Source organism: Heptranchias perlo, chromosome 2 (assembly GCF_035084215.1).
Source record: "Heptranchias perlo isolate sHepPer1 chromosome 2, sHepPer1.hap1, whole genome shotgun sequence".
Taxonomy (NCBI): Eukaryota; Metazoa; Chordata; class Chondrichthyes; order Hexanchiformes; family Hexanchidae; genus Heptranchias; species Heptranchias perlo.
In genome coordinates this window covers 156,191,278-156,205,588 of record NC_090326.1, presented here as the reverse complement: position 1 = coordinate 156,205,588, position 14,311 = coordinate 156,191,278, and the positions used below count along the sequence as shown (strand labels likewise).

At 48.1% G+C, this 14,311-nt stretch overlaps 1 protein-coding gene across 1 annotated transcript in view; it reads right to left on the bottom strand.

Moving 5' to 3' along the window:
* acvr2ba (activin A receptor type 2Ba) overlaps window positions 1-14,311 on the bottom strand; it is a 211,635-nt gene that overhangs the window by 48,297 nt on the left and 149,027 nt on the right. The window contains exons 2-4 of the mRNA XM_067999328.1: window positions 13,630-13,837; window positions 4,457-4,563; window positions 1,199-1,350 (exon numbers count right to left, since the gene is read on the bottom strand). Coding sequence (XP_067855429.1) covers window positions 1,199-1,350; window positions 4,457-4,563; window positions 13,630-13,837 — 467 coding nt within the window. The remainder of the gene's footprint in view (window positions 1-1,198; window positions 1,351-4,456; window positions 4,564-13,629; window positions 13,838-14,311) is intronic.

Sequence of the window (14,311 nt, the reverse complement as noted above, 5' to 3'; positions counted from 1 at the left end):
AATCCTACCACTCAGTGAATTGGCATTGCCCGAGATTAGAAACTAGAACAATTTTTGCAGTTACTTTATGAGGATCTGTAATTTAAACAGAACTCTTGTTGTTTGAAATCAGAGATTAGTTACTAAATCACGGCAAGCGTAACACCAACCCGGTACGTTCAACACTCTGTTGTGTCAACATTCGTGCATCAGTCATTTGAGAGGATGCTACATTGGAAGGCGGGAAATTGTCACGTGTCATTAATCTCCCTCGTCACTTTACCCTCACCCTCACTCACTAACTCTTCAGCTTGACTCAGTTGCGTCAGAAGGCCGACGGTTGAAGCCCCACTCCAAGACTTGAGCGCACGATCTGGACTGACACTCTGGTACGGAGCGAGACGTCAGCCGTGGCTCAGTTGGTGGCACTCTTGTCTCCGTGTCAGAAGGTCATGGGTTCAAGCCCCACTCCAGAGACTTGACCGTATAATTCAGGCTGACACTCCAGTGCAGTGCTGAGGGAGTGCTGCACTGTCGGAGGTGCCGTCTTTCGGACGAGACGTTAAACCGAGGCCCCGCTTGCCCTCTCAGGTGGATGAAAAACATTCACGTGGCAGCATTTTGAATAAGAACAGGGGAGTTCTCCCCAATGGCCTGGCCAATATTTATCCCTCAACCAACATCACAAACAGATTATCTGGTTATTATCTCGTTGCTGTGCGCAAATTAGCTACTGCATTTCCTACTTTACAACAGTGACTACACTTCCAAAGTGCTTTGCAGCCAATGAAGTACTTTTTGGATGTCCTGAGGTTGCGAAAGGCGCTACATTAATGCAAGTCTTTCTTTCTTTTCGTTACAGGGCTGAGGGAAAGCTACACCATCAGAGGAGGCACCGTCCTTCGGATGATGAATTAAACCGTGGCCCGACTCAGTTCAAGCAGAGGTTAAAGATGTCATGGCAGTACTCGAGAAGAGCAAGGAGCCTTCGGGGACCTGGCCAACATTCCTCCCTCCACCACAAAAAGATCAACAGGTCATGCGTCTCATTGCTGCTCATGGGACCTTGCTGCGCACAAAAGTTACGCCGACATAATGACAAGTCACAACACTTCAAAGTGGTTCATATCACGAGACGCTCCCCTTTTTGGGGAAAGCCTTCTTTTCAGTAACTAAGCCCAGTGCGTGCAGGTCAGCCGGTGTGGTGCGCGTTACAAACCTCATTCAAGTCCACGTGTCCGTACGGAGGCTTGCGGTGGCGGTACATCCAAAAGGCCAGCAGGATGATCATGGACAGGCCAGTGATGGGAAGCAGTGCATACACCAGAATGTTCAGCAGCGAAGGAGTTGGAGGCGGTGGCTCAAACACAACTAGGGTGAAAATTGGAAATGGGGGAAAGAGAAGAGAGACACAGTATTTTATGTTTATTTTTCCCCAGTTCCTTCTCCTTCCCCGAACTCGCTGCACACCCGGAGGCTCGTGATGTAGGCCTCAGGGCTTTCCTTCATCCGCCAGCCTGATTCTCTCCTCACCTGATGTCCACAAGAAAATACCTACTTCTCCCTTTTCCTGAAGTACAGTGGAACCTCCACAATCCGCAGTCCGATTATCCACCAGACTTTCGGTGGGATTGGGGCCATGCAGGAGCAGCCACCTCGTTGCGAGCGATATTATTTCTTTGGTAATATGTGTTATACTTGTCATCATTATAGAATCATGGAATGATACAGCACTGAAGGAGGCCATTTGGCCCATTGTGCCTGTGCTGGCTCATTCTCGGGAATCCTGTACCACACGTGTAATACCAGCCAATTACCATGATCCTTTTTGGGTTTTGGGTCCCTACTCCTTTCTGGCAGATAACAAAGGTTTCACCAGACCTGATTTGTTCCAGTAAGGTACAGATAAGCGAGAGTAGGCCGATGTAACCGTAGCTGCATTTTCCTCCCTTACCTCATGCCCATGGTGCTGGAACCCCATTGTAGTGCTTCTATTTATTGCCCTGGCTGAGGTCAACTAACTCAGTACAGAGCAAGGATTGAACATCTCTGTGGCTCAGTACCACATCACACCACACATATCCCTCATTCAGAGAGTCTTCGGGCACCAGTCAGTATTAAATTTAAGAGACATTTGCGACAGATGTGCAAATTTTTAGTTAAACATGGATGAGTGCAGCTCCAACAAGCTCGACACCATCCAGGACAAAGCTGCCCGCTTGATTGGCACCCCATCCACCACCCTAAACATTCACTCCCTTCACCACCAGCGCACAGTGGCTGCAGTGTGTACCATCCACAGGATGCACTGCAGCAACTCGCCAAGGCTTCTTCGACAGCACCTCCCAAACCCGCGACCTCTACCACCTAAAAGGACAAGAGCAGCAGGCACATGGGAACAACACCACCTGCACATTCCCCTCCAAGTCACACACCATCCCGGCTTGGAAATATATCGCCGTTCCTTCATCATCGCTGGGTCAAAATCCTGGAACTCCCTTCCTAACAGCACTGTGGGAGAACCTTCACCACACGGACTGCAGCGGTTCAAGAAGGTGGCTCACCACCACCTTCTCAAGGGCAATTAGGGATGGGCAATAAATGCCGGCCTCACCAGTGACGCCCACATCCCATGAACGAATAAAAAAACCCACAAAATTTAAACATTTTGACAGAGGTGATAGGAAGTTAAGTAGGCTGGAAGAATCTGTAGGTCCAGACATATCGACTGTAACTAGAGGTAAAAGTATCGGTGTCAGTGTTCTGCATGCAATAAATTTCTGATCATAGAATCTTATAGCACAGAAGGAGGCCATTTGGCCCATTGTGCCTGTGCCAACTCTTTGAAAGAGCTATCCAATTAGTCCCACTCCCTCGCTCTTTCCCCATAGTCCTGCAATTTCTTTTCCTTCTCTCGTGATCTTGGTCACGAGAGGAGGGAGCTGATCACAAATCAGGTCTGGTGAAACCTTCGTTATCAGCCAGAAAGGAGTGGGGACCCAAAACCCAAAACAGATCATGGAAATTGGCTGGTATTACACGTGTGATACAGAACACCTGAGAATGGGCCAGCACAGGCACGATGGGCCAAATGGCCTCCTTCTGTGCTGTGTCATTCTATGATTCTATAACAAAGACAAGTATAACACAAATAACCAAAGAAATTATATTGCTTGCAACGAGGTGGCTGCTCCTGCATGGCCCCAATCCCACCGAAACTCTGGTAGATAATCGGACTGCGGATTGTGGAGGTTCCACTGTACTTCAGGAAAAGGGAGGAGTAGGTATTTTCTTGTAAAATTGAAACCATATCCCTCTTTGCTGCTTTGTGGAACCATCCAATAACTAGTCAGGCAGCAGTGCAGACGCAGGATCGGAGAGCCCAACTTAAAGCCTGACCCTGCACCAGATTCAAATAGGGCAGGACTGGGACGATGTGTGTTAAGCAGACACTACAGAACTGCGACTGAGATCAATTCAGAGGGGCGGGGAAAAACGAAGAGAATTAAAGTTTTCTGGGGAAAGCAGAATGCTAAGTGAAGGCCGGCTTCTCTTTGCCTTAGGCGAGAAAAGCAAACGCCATCGCTTTTATACACGTTCTGATATCACAACGGTCCTGTCAGCTCACAACTTGAGGGCCTCACCCAGCCCGCGGCAACACCATGGTGAACATGCCTGGTTCTCCAAGGCCAGCAGTTGGGAAGACCCAGTTCAAGAAAAAAAAAATGGTCTTCCCCACCCACTGGCAAACCTGACAAGTCGACTTTGGTGTTGCCACTGACTGCTGAGGCCCATGCCTTGGAGGCGGCTCTAGGGCGATATAAAGGCATTCCTTTACTGTGTCATCTCCTTTCCAACTTAAACTTTTATCTTTCTTTACAACTTTTGGTTCTGACCATCGTGTGTCTCCAACCACAGTGGGATTTGTGGGAGGGTGGGGGCAGTAGGGAGGAAAGTGGGGTGGGGGGAGGGGGTGGAGAGAAAGAAGGGGTCCTTTCTCCAAAACTGATGTTTCTCATACTGCTCAAATAACCGTACCCTACCTTCAAATAAACAAAACAGGTGTTGCCAACAGGCTCCTCTCTCAAAGGGCACACAAAGCCAGCAGAGGCCCAGTCAAATCCCCATTTGGAGTCTGATCCCCATATCTCACTGATTTGGATACCAGGTGGGACTTGGCTGCAAATTATTATTATTTGTATATTTTCTTTAAGTGGGCCACAGGCCTCGTCCACTCCTGCGTAATACAGGCAGAGGTGGTGCCCTGTCGGCAGACGGATGAATCTAGATCAGGCCAACTTGGGATCCATTCAGCTACCTCGGGAGTTTGGAACTCAGGTGCCCCTTCTCCCAGCTCGGAACCAGAAAGCACTTGGAAGTCGACGCTTGCCTGCTCGGCGCACACTCGTATCACGCACACACACGCCCACACACACGTGCACACACACGCACAGAGACAAACCTAGCAAAAACCTACCTTCTGGCACAGACTCTGGGAAGTGGGAAAACTTGTCATTACAATAGTTCCCCTCGCAGCAGCAGAAAAATACCTGAGGGTTCTCCTCCGTCGCTACACACTCCACTCTGTCAGGAGAGAAGAAGAAACAAAGAGCACATCAATCACACGCTGCACTGATCCATCACCCACAGGTGCAGGTGTGGAACCTGGCACAAGACGGTGAGTAATATGTCAAAAAAAAAGACCACAGATCACCTCAAGGTTCATTACATAATTAATTCCATTATATATGTTGCAGCACATTGGGCCTGGAATTCTGATGTATGATTTAATTACTTTGCACAATGAAGACAAGCACTGAACCGACCCTGTATTCAATCTACATTAACCCTTGGAGGCCAATTCCTGCGGTTCCTTTACTTTTTTTTTAAACTCAAATTAACTCCTTCCCCCCCCCTCCCCCCACCCCCGGCCCAGTAATTACGAAACATTTTTCATTTCAGGCGCCCAGCTGTCTGTATCCCCATATCTCTCAGATATCTCACTGCCGGTTCAGGCACGGCACAGTGAAGAGGTTTTTACATTTAGCGCATCCGTAGCTCAGTAAGCAGGAGAGGGTGACGTTGGTGTACCAGCTCCCCTCATCCTGAACACCTGAGCCTACAATTTGGGCGTTGGGATAGGGAAGCCACTTTTCGAAATGCACTGTGGGAGAACCTTCACCACACGGACTGCAGCAGTTCAAGAAGGCGGCTCACCACCACCTTCTCAAGGGCCATTAGGGATGGGCAATAAATGCTGGCCTTGCCACTGATGCCCACGTCTCATGAATGAATTAAAAAAAACATAGTGAGCCAGCACGTGGACATCGCTCTCCTGTAACTGGAACTACAGGAGTATATTCTTCTACAAAGGATATACTTGCCATAGAGGGAGTGCAACGAAGGTTCACCAGACTGATTCCTGGGATGGCGGGATTGTTGCATGAGGGGAGAATGAGTAGACTGGCCCTAAATTCTCCAGAGTTTAGAAGAATGAGAGGTGATCTCATTGAAACATACAAAATTCTTGCAGGGCTCGACAGGGTAGATGCAGGGAGGATGTTTCCCCTGGCTGGGGAGTCTAGAACCAGAGGTCACAGTCTCAGAATAAGGGGTAGGCCATTTAGGACTGAGACGAGGAGAAATTTCTTCACTCAGAGGGTGATGAATCTTTGAAATTCTCTACCCCAGAGGGCTGTGGAGACTCAGTCATTCAGTACATTCAAAACAGAGATTGATCGATTTCTAGATATTAAAGGCATCAAGGGACATGGGGATAGTGCAGGAAAATGGCGTTGAGGTAGAACATCAGCCATGATCTTGTTGAATGGCAGAGCAGGCTCGAGGGGCCGGATGGCCTACTCCTGCTCCTATTTCTTATGTTCTAAGTGCCCAAGTGTAAAAGTGTCTTTAAGTCGAGCTCACTCCGCTCTGCCCCAACAATGCACCTCAGCCCTAACTTTGGAGAAACGCTCGCTGCTGAAGGGGGATGACCAAGCTTTTTGTCTTCATGGCACGCACCGATGCCTACGAAAGAGCCTCAGACGCCGCATAAAAAGTTTAAATCCAATTTACCCGCCAATGAGGCAACAACACGAAAAACGGCTCTTTCTAAACCTCCAGGCCCACTAAATTCTAAACAGAACAAACCAGTGACAAACACAAGCACAAACAGGACCAAGTCGCCTGGGTTTTTAGGGGTGGCTTGACAGTGTCTGAGGGCCATAGGTTGGGACACCACCACCCCAACGCACCAGGTATGATATCTTCTATTTTGGAACTAGCCACCTTTGACCTCTCTGATTGCCAATTAATGCCAGCGTTGTGCTGTAGACTATCCCAAACTCATTTCAAGTAGGACCCCTGCAGCCAGCAGTCACAGGGTACTTTCATCCCACTCTGGACTGAATTTGAACTCTAGTCCAAGAGATGAAAAGCTAGCATCTATCCCACAGCCCCCAGCCAGTATCCCTCCCCTCCGTTTCCCTCCCCTCCCAGTGATTTCAGAACAATGAACCATCACCCTCGAATACCTCATGGACTATTAACATTTTAGCCACTGGCAAACTGACTATAGTTCTGTAGAATGCGGAAAAATGTAGATGCATTTTCTTTGCGCCCAGCCCAGCCCAGATGATCCTGTCTAACATGAGACAGTGGCAACTGTGCAATATTATCCAGTTCCCACTCCCCACCCCCAGGCCTAACCCAATTTACTAATTCTAGGCTTCAACCATCACATCTCAGAGCAAAGTAAACCAGCGATGGTGTAGAAATCCACGTTAAATGAATGGTCAGCATTGTATCGAGGTCCTACTACATTGTATTTCCAATTACAAACACACTCTGAAATTACACTTTTTTCCCCCACACAACAGCAGAGAAACATTGCACTTTAAGCTTATTCAGCCTGTAATCAATTGGTGCTGAGTGTTACAGCAATATAAACAGTCACTTTTTAAGGTTGCAATAGTCAGCAATATATTCCCATAAAAGCCCAAAATGATGCTTGGGCACGGCGGGGGGGGGGGGGGGGGGGGCTCCTCGTGGGACAATGAAAATCTTACTGCTTTCCATTCTTTAACAATATAGTTTTGTCACATCTTTCACGAGTCTAACTAACAGCTTCCTTTCCTCGCCTTCGAGGGCTCCACCCTTAGCCCCCCTTCATTTATTGACATTCTTGGCTGCACCATTTCAAGTATTAAATGGAATTTCTACAACTCCTCCATTGCTACAGTGAAACTCGGTTTCCTCTTTTATTCCGAGCACTTCTTTTACCCTCAACAACTACTCTATAAATCCAAGGCTGTCCAAGACTTGAAAATTGCTCCCATATCGACAGAAACTCTAATGCCACCCTCACACTCTTGGAACAGGGTACAAGAGAAAGCTGGTCACTAGATAAGTAATCCTTTTCACAGAATCTTCCAGCTCAGAAGGAGGCCATTCAGCCCATCGTGCCTGTGCTGGTTCTTTGCAAGAGCTCTCCGATTAGTCTCACAGCCTGCTCTTTCCCTACAGGCCTGCAATTTTGTTTTGAAAAGTACATACCCAATTCCATTTAGAAAGTTATTATTGAATCTGCTTCCACCACCGTTTCAGGCAGTGCATTCCAGATCATAACAACTCGCTGCGTAAAAAAATGAGTCTTGATATGGGGTGGGGAGTACACTACATGATCAGAGTCTTGATATGGGGTGGGGCGTACACTACATGATCAGTGTCTTGATATGGGGTGGGGCGTACACCATAAGATCAGAGTCTTGATATGTTTTTTTTAAAATTCGTTCAAGGGATGTGGGCATTGCTGGCAAGGCCAGCATTTTTATTGCCCATCCCTAATTGCCCTTCAGAAGGTGGTGGTGAGCCGCCTTCTTGAATCGCTGCAGTCCGTGAGTGAAGATTCTCCCACAGTGCTGTTAGGAAGGGAGTTCCAGGATTTTGACCCAGTGACGATGAAGGAACGGCGATATATTTCCAAGTTGGGATGGTGTGTGACTTGGAGGGGAATGTACAGTGGTGTTCCCATGTACCTGCTGCTCTTGTCCTTCTAGTAGTAAAGGTCGTGGGTTTGGGAGGTCCTGTCGAAGAAGCCTTGGCGAGTTGCTGCAGTGCATCCTGTGGATGGTACACACTGCAGCCACTGTGCGCCGGTGGTGAAGGGAGTGAATGTTTAGGGTGGTGGATGGGGTGCCAATCAAGCGGGCTGCTTTGTCCTGGATGGTGTCGAGCTTCTTGAGTGTTGTTGGAGCTGCACTCCTCCAGGCAAGTGGAGAGTATTCCATCACACTCCTGACTTGTGCCTTCTAGGTGGTGGAAAGGCTTTGGGGAGTCAGGAGGTGAGTCACTCGCCACAGAATACCCAGCCTCTGACCTACTTTTGTAGCCACAGTTAAGTCCAGTTAAGTTTCTGGTCAATGGTGACCCCAGGATGTTGATGGTGGGGGATTCGGCGATGGTAATGCCGTTGAATGTCAAGGGGAGGTGGTTAGATTCTCTCTTGTTGGAGATGGTCATTGCCTGGCACTTGTCTGGCACGAATGTTACTTGCCACTTATCAGCCTAAGCCTGGATGTTGTCCAGGTCTTGCTGCATGCGGGCACAGACTGCTTCATTATCTGAGGAGTCGCGAATGGAACTGAACACTGTGCATTCATCAGCGAACATCCTCATGTCTGACCTTATGATGGAGGGAAGATCATTGATGAAGCAGCTGAAGATGGTTGGGCCTAGGACACTGCCCTGAGGAACTCCTGCAGCAATGTCCTGGGGCTGAGATGATTGGCCTCCAACAACCATTACCATCTTCCTTTGTGCTAGGTATGACTACAGCCACTGGACAGTTTTCCCCCGATTTCCATTGACTTCAATTTTACTAGGGCTCCTTGGTGCCACACTCAGTCAAACGCTGCCTTGATGTCAAGTGCAGTTACTCTCACCTTGGGAATTCAGCTCTTTTGTCCATGTTTGGACCAAGGCTGTAATGAGGTCTGGAGCCGAGTGGTCCTGGCGGAACCCAAACTGAGCATTGGTGAGCAGGTTATTGGTGAGTAAGTCCCGCTTGATAGCACTGTCGACGACACCTTCCATCACTTTGCTGATGATTGTGAGTAGACTGATGGGGCGGTAATTGGCCGGATTGGATTTGTCCTGCTTTTTGTGGACAGGACATACCTGGGCAATTTTCCACTTTGTCGGGTGGATGCCAGTGTTGTAGCTGTACTGGAACAGATTGGCTAGAGACGCGGCTAATTCTAGAGCACAAGTCTTCAGCACGACAGCCGGGATGTTGTCGGGGCCCATAGCCTTTGTTGTATCCAATGCACTCAGCCATTTCTTGATGTCATGCGGAGTGAATCGAATTGGCTGAAGACTGGCTTCTGTGATGGTGGGAATATCGGGAGGAGGCAGAGATGGATCATCTACTCGGCACTTCTGGCTGAAGATGATTGCAAATGCTTCAGCCTTGTCTTTTGCACTCATGTGCTGGACTCTGCCATCATTGAGGATGGGGATGTTTACGGGTGGGGAGTATACCATATGATCAGAGTGTTGCTATGGGGTGGGGAGTATACCATATGATCAGAGTGTTGCTATGGGGTGGGGAGTGTACCATATGATCAGAGTGTTGCTATGGGGTGGTGAGTGTACCATATGATCAGAGTGTTACTATGGGGTGGGGAGTGTACCATATGATCAGAGTGTTGCTATGGGGTGGGGAGTGTACCATATGATCAGAGTGTTGCTATGGGGTGGTGAGTGTACCATATGATCAGAGTGTTACTATGGGGTGGGGAGTGTACCATATGATCAGAGTGTTGCTATGGGGTGGGGAGTGTACCATATGATCAGAGTGTTGCTATGGGGTGGGGAGTATACAAACAACAGCTGACTGTACTCACTTCAGATCAACATGAAGATCCAAAATGAACACAATCTCCAGGTGTAAACCAGCCTTGTAAGCAGTAAGTAGTTAATATACCTAGGCTCTTCAAGACAAGTAACTTTCGGAAAAAACAGGACAAATCGCAAAAAAAGGGCAAACATTTTCTGTCAGAGTTTATACAAGATTAACAGTGTGTTTAAGGCCTCTCATTGGGGGTCACAATATTAGAACTCATCTCTCTCCAGCTCTGATCACTATCCTTTGCTGTTGACATTTATGAATTGTGCTTTGATAACTGTAGAATCCACTCACTGCATTGGAGTTCCCTTCTTTAAGCATCATCGGAATTAGATTTGTGCTGTGTACAAACACCGAGAAAATTAAACTGCAGCCTTTTCATTATCAGAGTATCAGGTGACTGAAGAAAGGATTGGCAGGAACATTTATAACTCTGCCGCCCAGCTTTGCAAGAGACTGACTAAAATAATTCCAAAGATTATTAAAAAGGAAGGCAGGACGTCAGGGAGAATGGCACGGATGTATACACATCTCTGGCGCAGCCCTCAATTCAGCCAACAGTTCGCTCCCTGGTGCATTCCTTTGTTATTGTGGAACGTTCTGCCTTCAAGCATCAGTCCAGGGTCCCTTCTGCTTCCCCACATTCCTCGCTCAGACAGCAGTTCACACTCGAAAGGTGCGCGAGCAGCAAATTATACTTTGGTTTGACACCAATAGGCCTGGCAACAGCTGCTTTTGTATGGACCAAAAAAAAAAGGATTTATTTCAGTTCACAACTGTGTGAGGCAAAAGAGGAGATTGCGGGGGCTCTAACACATATATTCATACTGTGTGAGGCAAAGGAGGAGATTGCGGGGGCTCTAACACATATATTCAGAACCTCTCTGGCCACAGGGGATGTGCCAGAGGACTGGAGAACCGCTAATGTAGTACCATTATTCAAGAAGGGGAGTAGGGAAAAACCGGGGAACTACAGGCCAGTGAGCCTAACATCAGTGGTAGGAAAATTATTGGAAAAAATTCTGAAGGACAAAATTAGTCTCCATTGGAGAAGCAAGGATTAATCAGGGATAGTCAACATGGCTTTGTCAAGGGAAGATCATGTCTGACTAATTTGATTGAATTTTTTGAGGGGGTGATTCGGCGTGTGGATGAGGGTAACGCAGTGGATGTGGTATACATGGATTTCAGTAAGGCCTTCGATAAAGTCCCGCACAGGAGACTGGTCAAGAAGGTACGAGCCCATGGAGTCCAGGGTGCCTTGGCACTTTGGATACAAAACTGGCTTAGTGGCAGAAGGCAGAGGGTGATGGTCGAAGGTTGTTTTTGTGACTGGAAGCCTGTGGCCAGTGGGGTACCACAGGGATCGGTGCTGGGTCCCTTGCTGTTTGTGGTCTACATTAACGACTTGGATATGAATGTAAAAGGTATGATCAGTAAGTTCGCTGATGATACAAAAATTGGTAGGGTGGTAAATAGTGAGGAGGATAGCCTCAGTCTGCAGGACGATATAGATGGGTTGGTCAGATGGGCGGAACAGTGGCAAATGGAATTTAACCCGGAAAAGTGCGAGGTGATGCACTTTGGAGGGACTAACAAGGCAAGGGAATACACAATGAATGGGAAGACCCTAGGCAAGACAGAGGGTCAGAGGGATCTTGGTGTGCAAGTTCACAGGTCCCTGAAGGCGGCGGAACAGGTAGATAAGGTGGTAAAGAAGGCATATGGGATACTTGCCTTTATTAGCCGAGGCATAGAATATAAGAGCAAGGAGGTTATGATGGAGCTGTATAAAACACTGGTTAGGCCACAGCTGGAGTACTGTGTGCAGTTCTGGTCGCCGCACTACAGGAAGGATGTGATCGCTTTGGAGAGGGTGCAGAGGAGATTCACCAGGATGTTACCAGGGCTGGAGCGCTTCAGCTATGAAGAGAGACTGGGAAGATTGGGTTTGTTTTCCTTGGAGCAGAGGAGGCTGAGGGGGGACATGATTGAGGTGTACAAAATTATGAGGGGCATAGATAGGATGGATACTAAGGAGCTTTTTCCCTTCGTTGAGGGTTCTATAACAAGGGGGCATAGATTCAAGGTAAAAGGCGGGAGGTTTAGAGGGGATTTGAGAAAGAACTTTTTCACCCAGAGGGTGGTTGGAGTCTGGAACTCACTGCTTGAGAGGGTTGTGGAGGCAGGAACCCTCACAACATTCAAGAAGCATTTGGATGAGCACTTGAAATGCCATAGCATACAAGGCTACGAACCAAATGCTGGAATATGGGATTAGATTAGACAGGGCTTGATGGCCGGCGCGGACACGATGGGCCGAAGGGCCTCTATCCGTGCTGTATAACTCTATGACAACAGAACTTCACGAGCAACCTTTCCATCAGCAGCATCACTGTTCCTTGCTGTGAAAACTCCAGTAGATATTTTTTTTCTCCCTTCCGTGCCAATCCCCCCCCTACATCCCCGCTACCCGGCCCCCCTCCATATTCTCTCTCTCTCTCTCTCTCTCTCTCCTGGAAGACCCAGGCTTTTGCTGGAGTACGGATCCACAGGTGCCAGCAGCTCTTTTGTATCTCACCCAAATGGCCAACCTTGACAAGGAGAGGCAATATAAACTAAATGGTTCAATTTTAAAGGGGGTGCAGGAACCGAGAGACCTGGGGGTGCACATACACAAATCTTTGAAGGTGGCAGGACAAGTGAAGAAGGCTGTTAAAAAAGGCATACAGGATCCTTGGCTTTATAAATAGAGGCGTAGAGTACAACAGCAAGGAAGTTATGCTAAACCTTTATGAAACACTGGTTAGGCCCCAGCTGGAGTACTGTGTTCAATTCTGGGCACCGCACTTTAGGAAGGATGTCAAGGCCTGAGAGAGGGTGGAGAGAAGATTTGCTAGAATGATACCCGGGATGAGGGACTTCAGTTTTGTGGAGAGACTGGAGAAGCTGGGGTTGTTCTCCTTAGAGCAGAGAAGGTTAAGGGGAGATTTGACAGAGGTGTTCAAAATCATGAAGGGTTTTGATACAGCAGATAAACTGTTTCCAGTGGCAAAAGGGTCAGTAACCAGAGGACACAAGAGTTACGGCAATTTGCTAAAGAACCAGAGGCGGCATGAGGAGATTTTTTTTTAAAAGCAGCGAGTTGTTATGATCTGGAATACACTGGCTGAAAGGGAGGCAGATTTAATAACAACTTTCAAAAAGGGAACGGCATATATTCTTGAAAAGCAATAATCTGCAGGGCTATGGGGAAAGAGTGGGGGTGCGGGACTAATTGGACAGCTCAGAGAGGACCCTGGGCAAGATATGATCCTCTGTGCTCTCTGCCCACTCGGAAGGATGTGGTGCAGCAGTACAGGTTCAGCTACCTGTCTGAATTCCCCACCTTACTTGTCCAAAGACAGGCACAACTCAAAAGCAGAGCTGAGCAAAGCTGGTATCACAGCTCCAGCGTACAGCCCGTGGGATGGTGCTGTGCCAGCACGCCCGAGCTCTGAATAGCCGCTACAGACCTGCTACGTCAGATCTCCATTCACTTTTTTTTGGTGATTTTCTCCCCTTTGCCTCTCCTGAAGGAGCCGATTCCCGCTGGGCTGCAGCTTCACGAGTTAAAACGTATCCGACCCTGAGCCGCACGGCTTCGCTCCTGCTGCGATACCTGAAGTAGCACTCTGACCCCATCATCCCAAGTTTTTTTTCCCGTGGCCGTGCCAGGCTCCTTCCTGCGTTTCGGACCTTACCTGTCGTAACAGTTGAAATCATCCAGCCAGCAGCCTTTCTTGACCAGTTCGATTGACCCGGAATTATTCCGCCAGGAAGCATAGCAGTGACGGCGTTTATCCTTCTCCCCCTCACACCTTTCCACAGTACTCTGGTTCGTCTTCTCCTGCTCCCAGTTTGCATTGTAGAAGGCACACACTCTGGTCTCGGCTTCTCCGTGTCCTGGACCTGCGAGGTTACACAAAGTTAACAGAACAGGTCAGGAGAGGTTACACTCAACACAAGTGAACATCTGTTGGACACTGATTTTTTTTTATATAAAACCGCAAGCTTTAAGTTTGGGAGTGGGGAAAAGGTGAGGCAAAGATCACATGCTGCTGTTACGACGTTTCCCTCCTCCTCGCCCCCCCCCCCCCGCCCCTTTAAAGAAGCACTTTGGCAATTTTCTCTCTTTCATTTTGTGACTCATTTTCATGCTATATTTTTACTAAAATTAGTGAACAGAGCGGGGAACACTCACCATTCATAATCTAGCACGTTTAAGGCAAAGCACTTCAACATTGCGAAAACATGCTTCTCCTGCGAAGCCCTCAATTTATCACTTGAAGCTGCTCAAGTTGCTTCCATCACTACTCCAGCCCTGCATTACACAGAATTGCTTGGTACTAACAGCACAGAAACAGGCCATTCAGCCCAACAGGT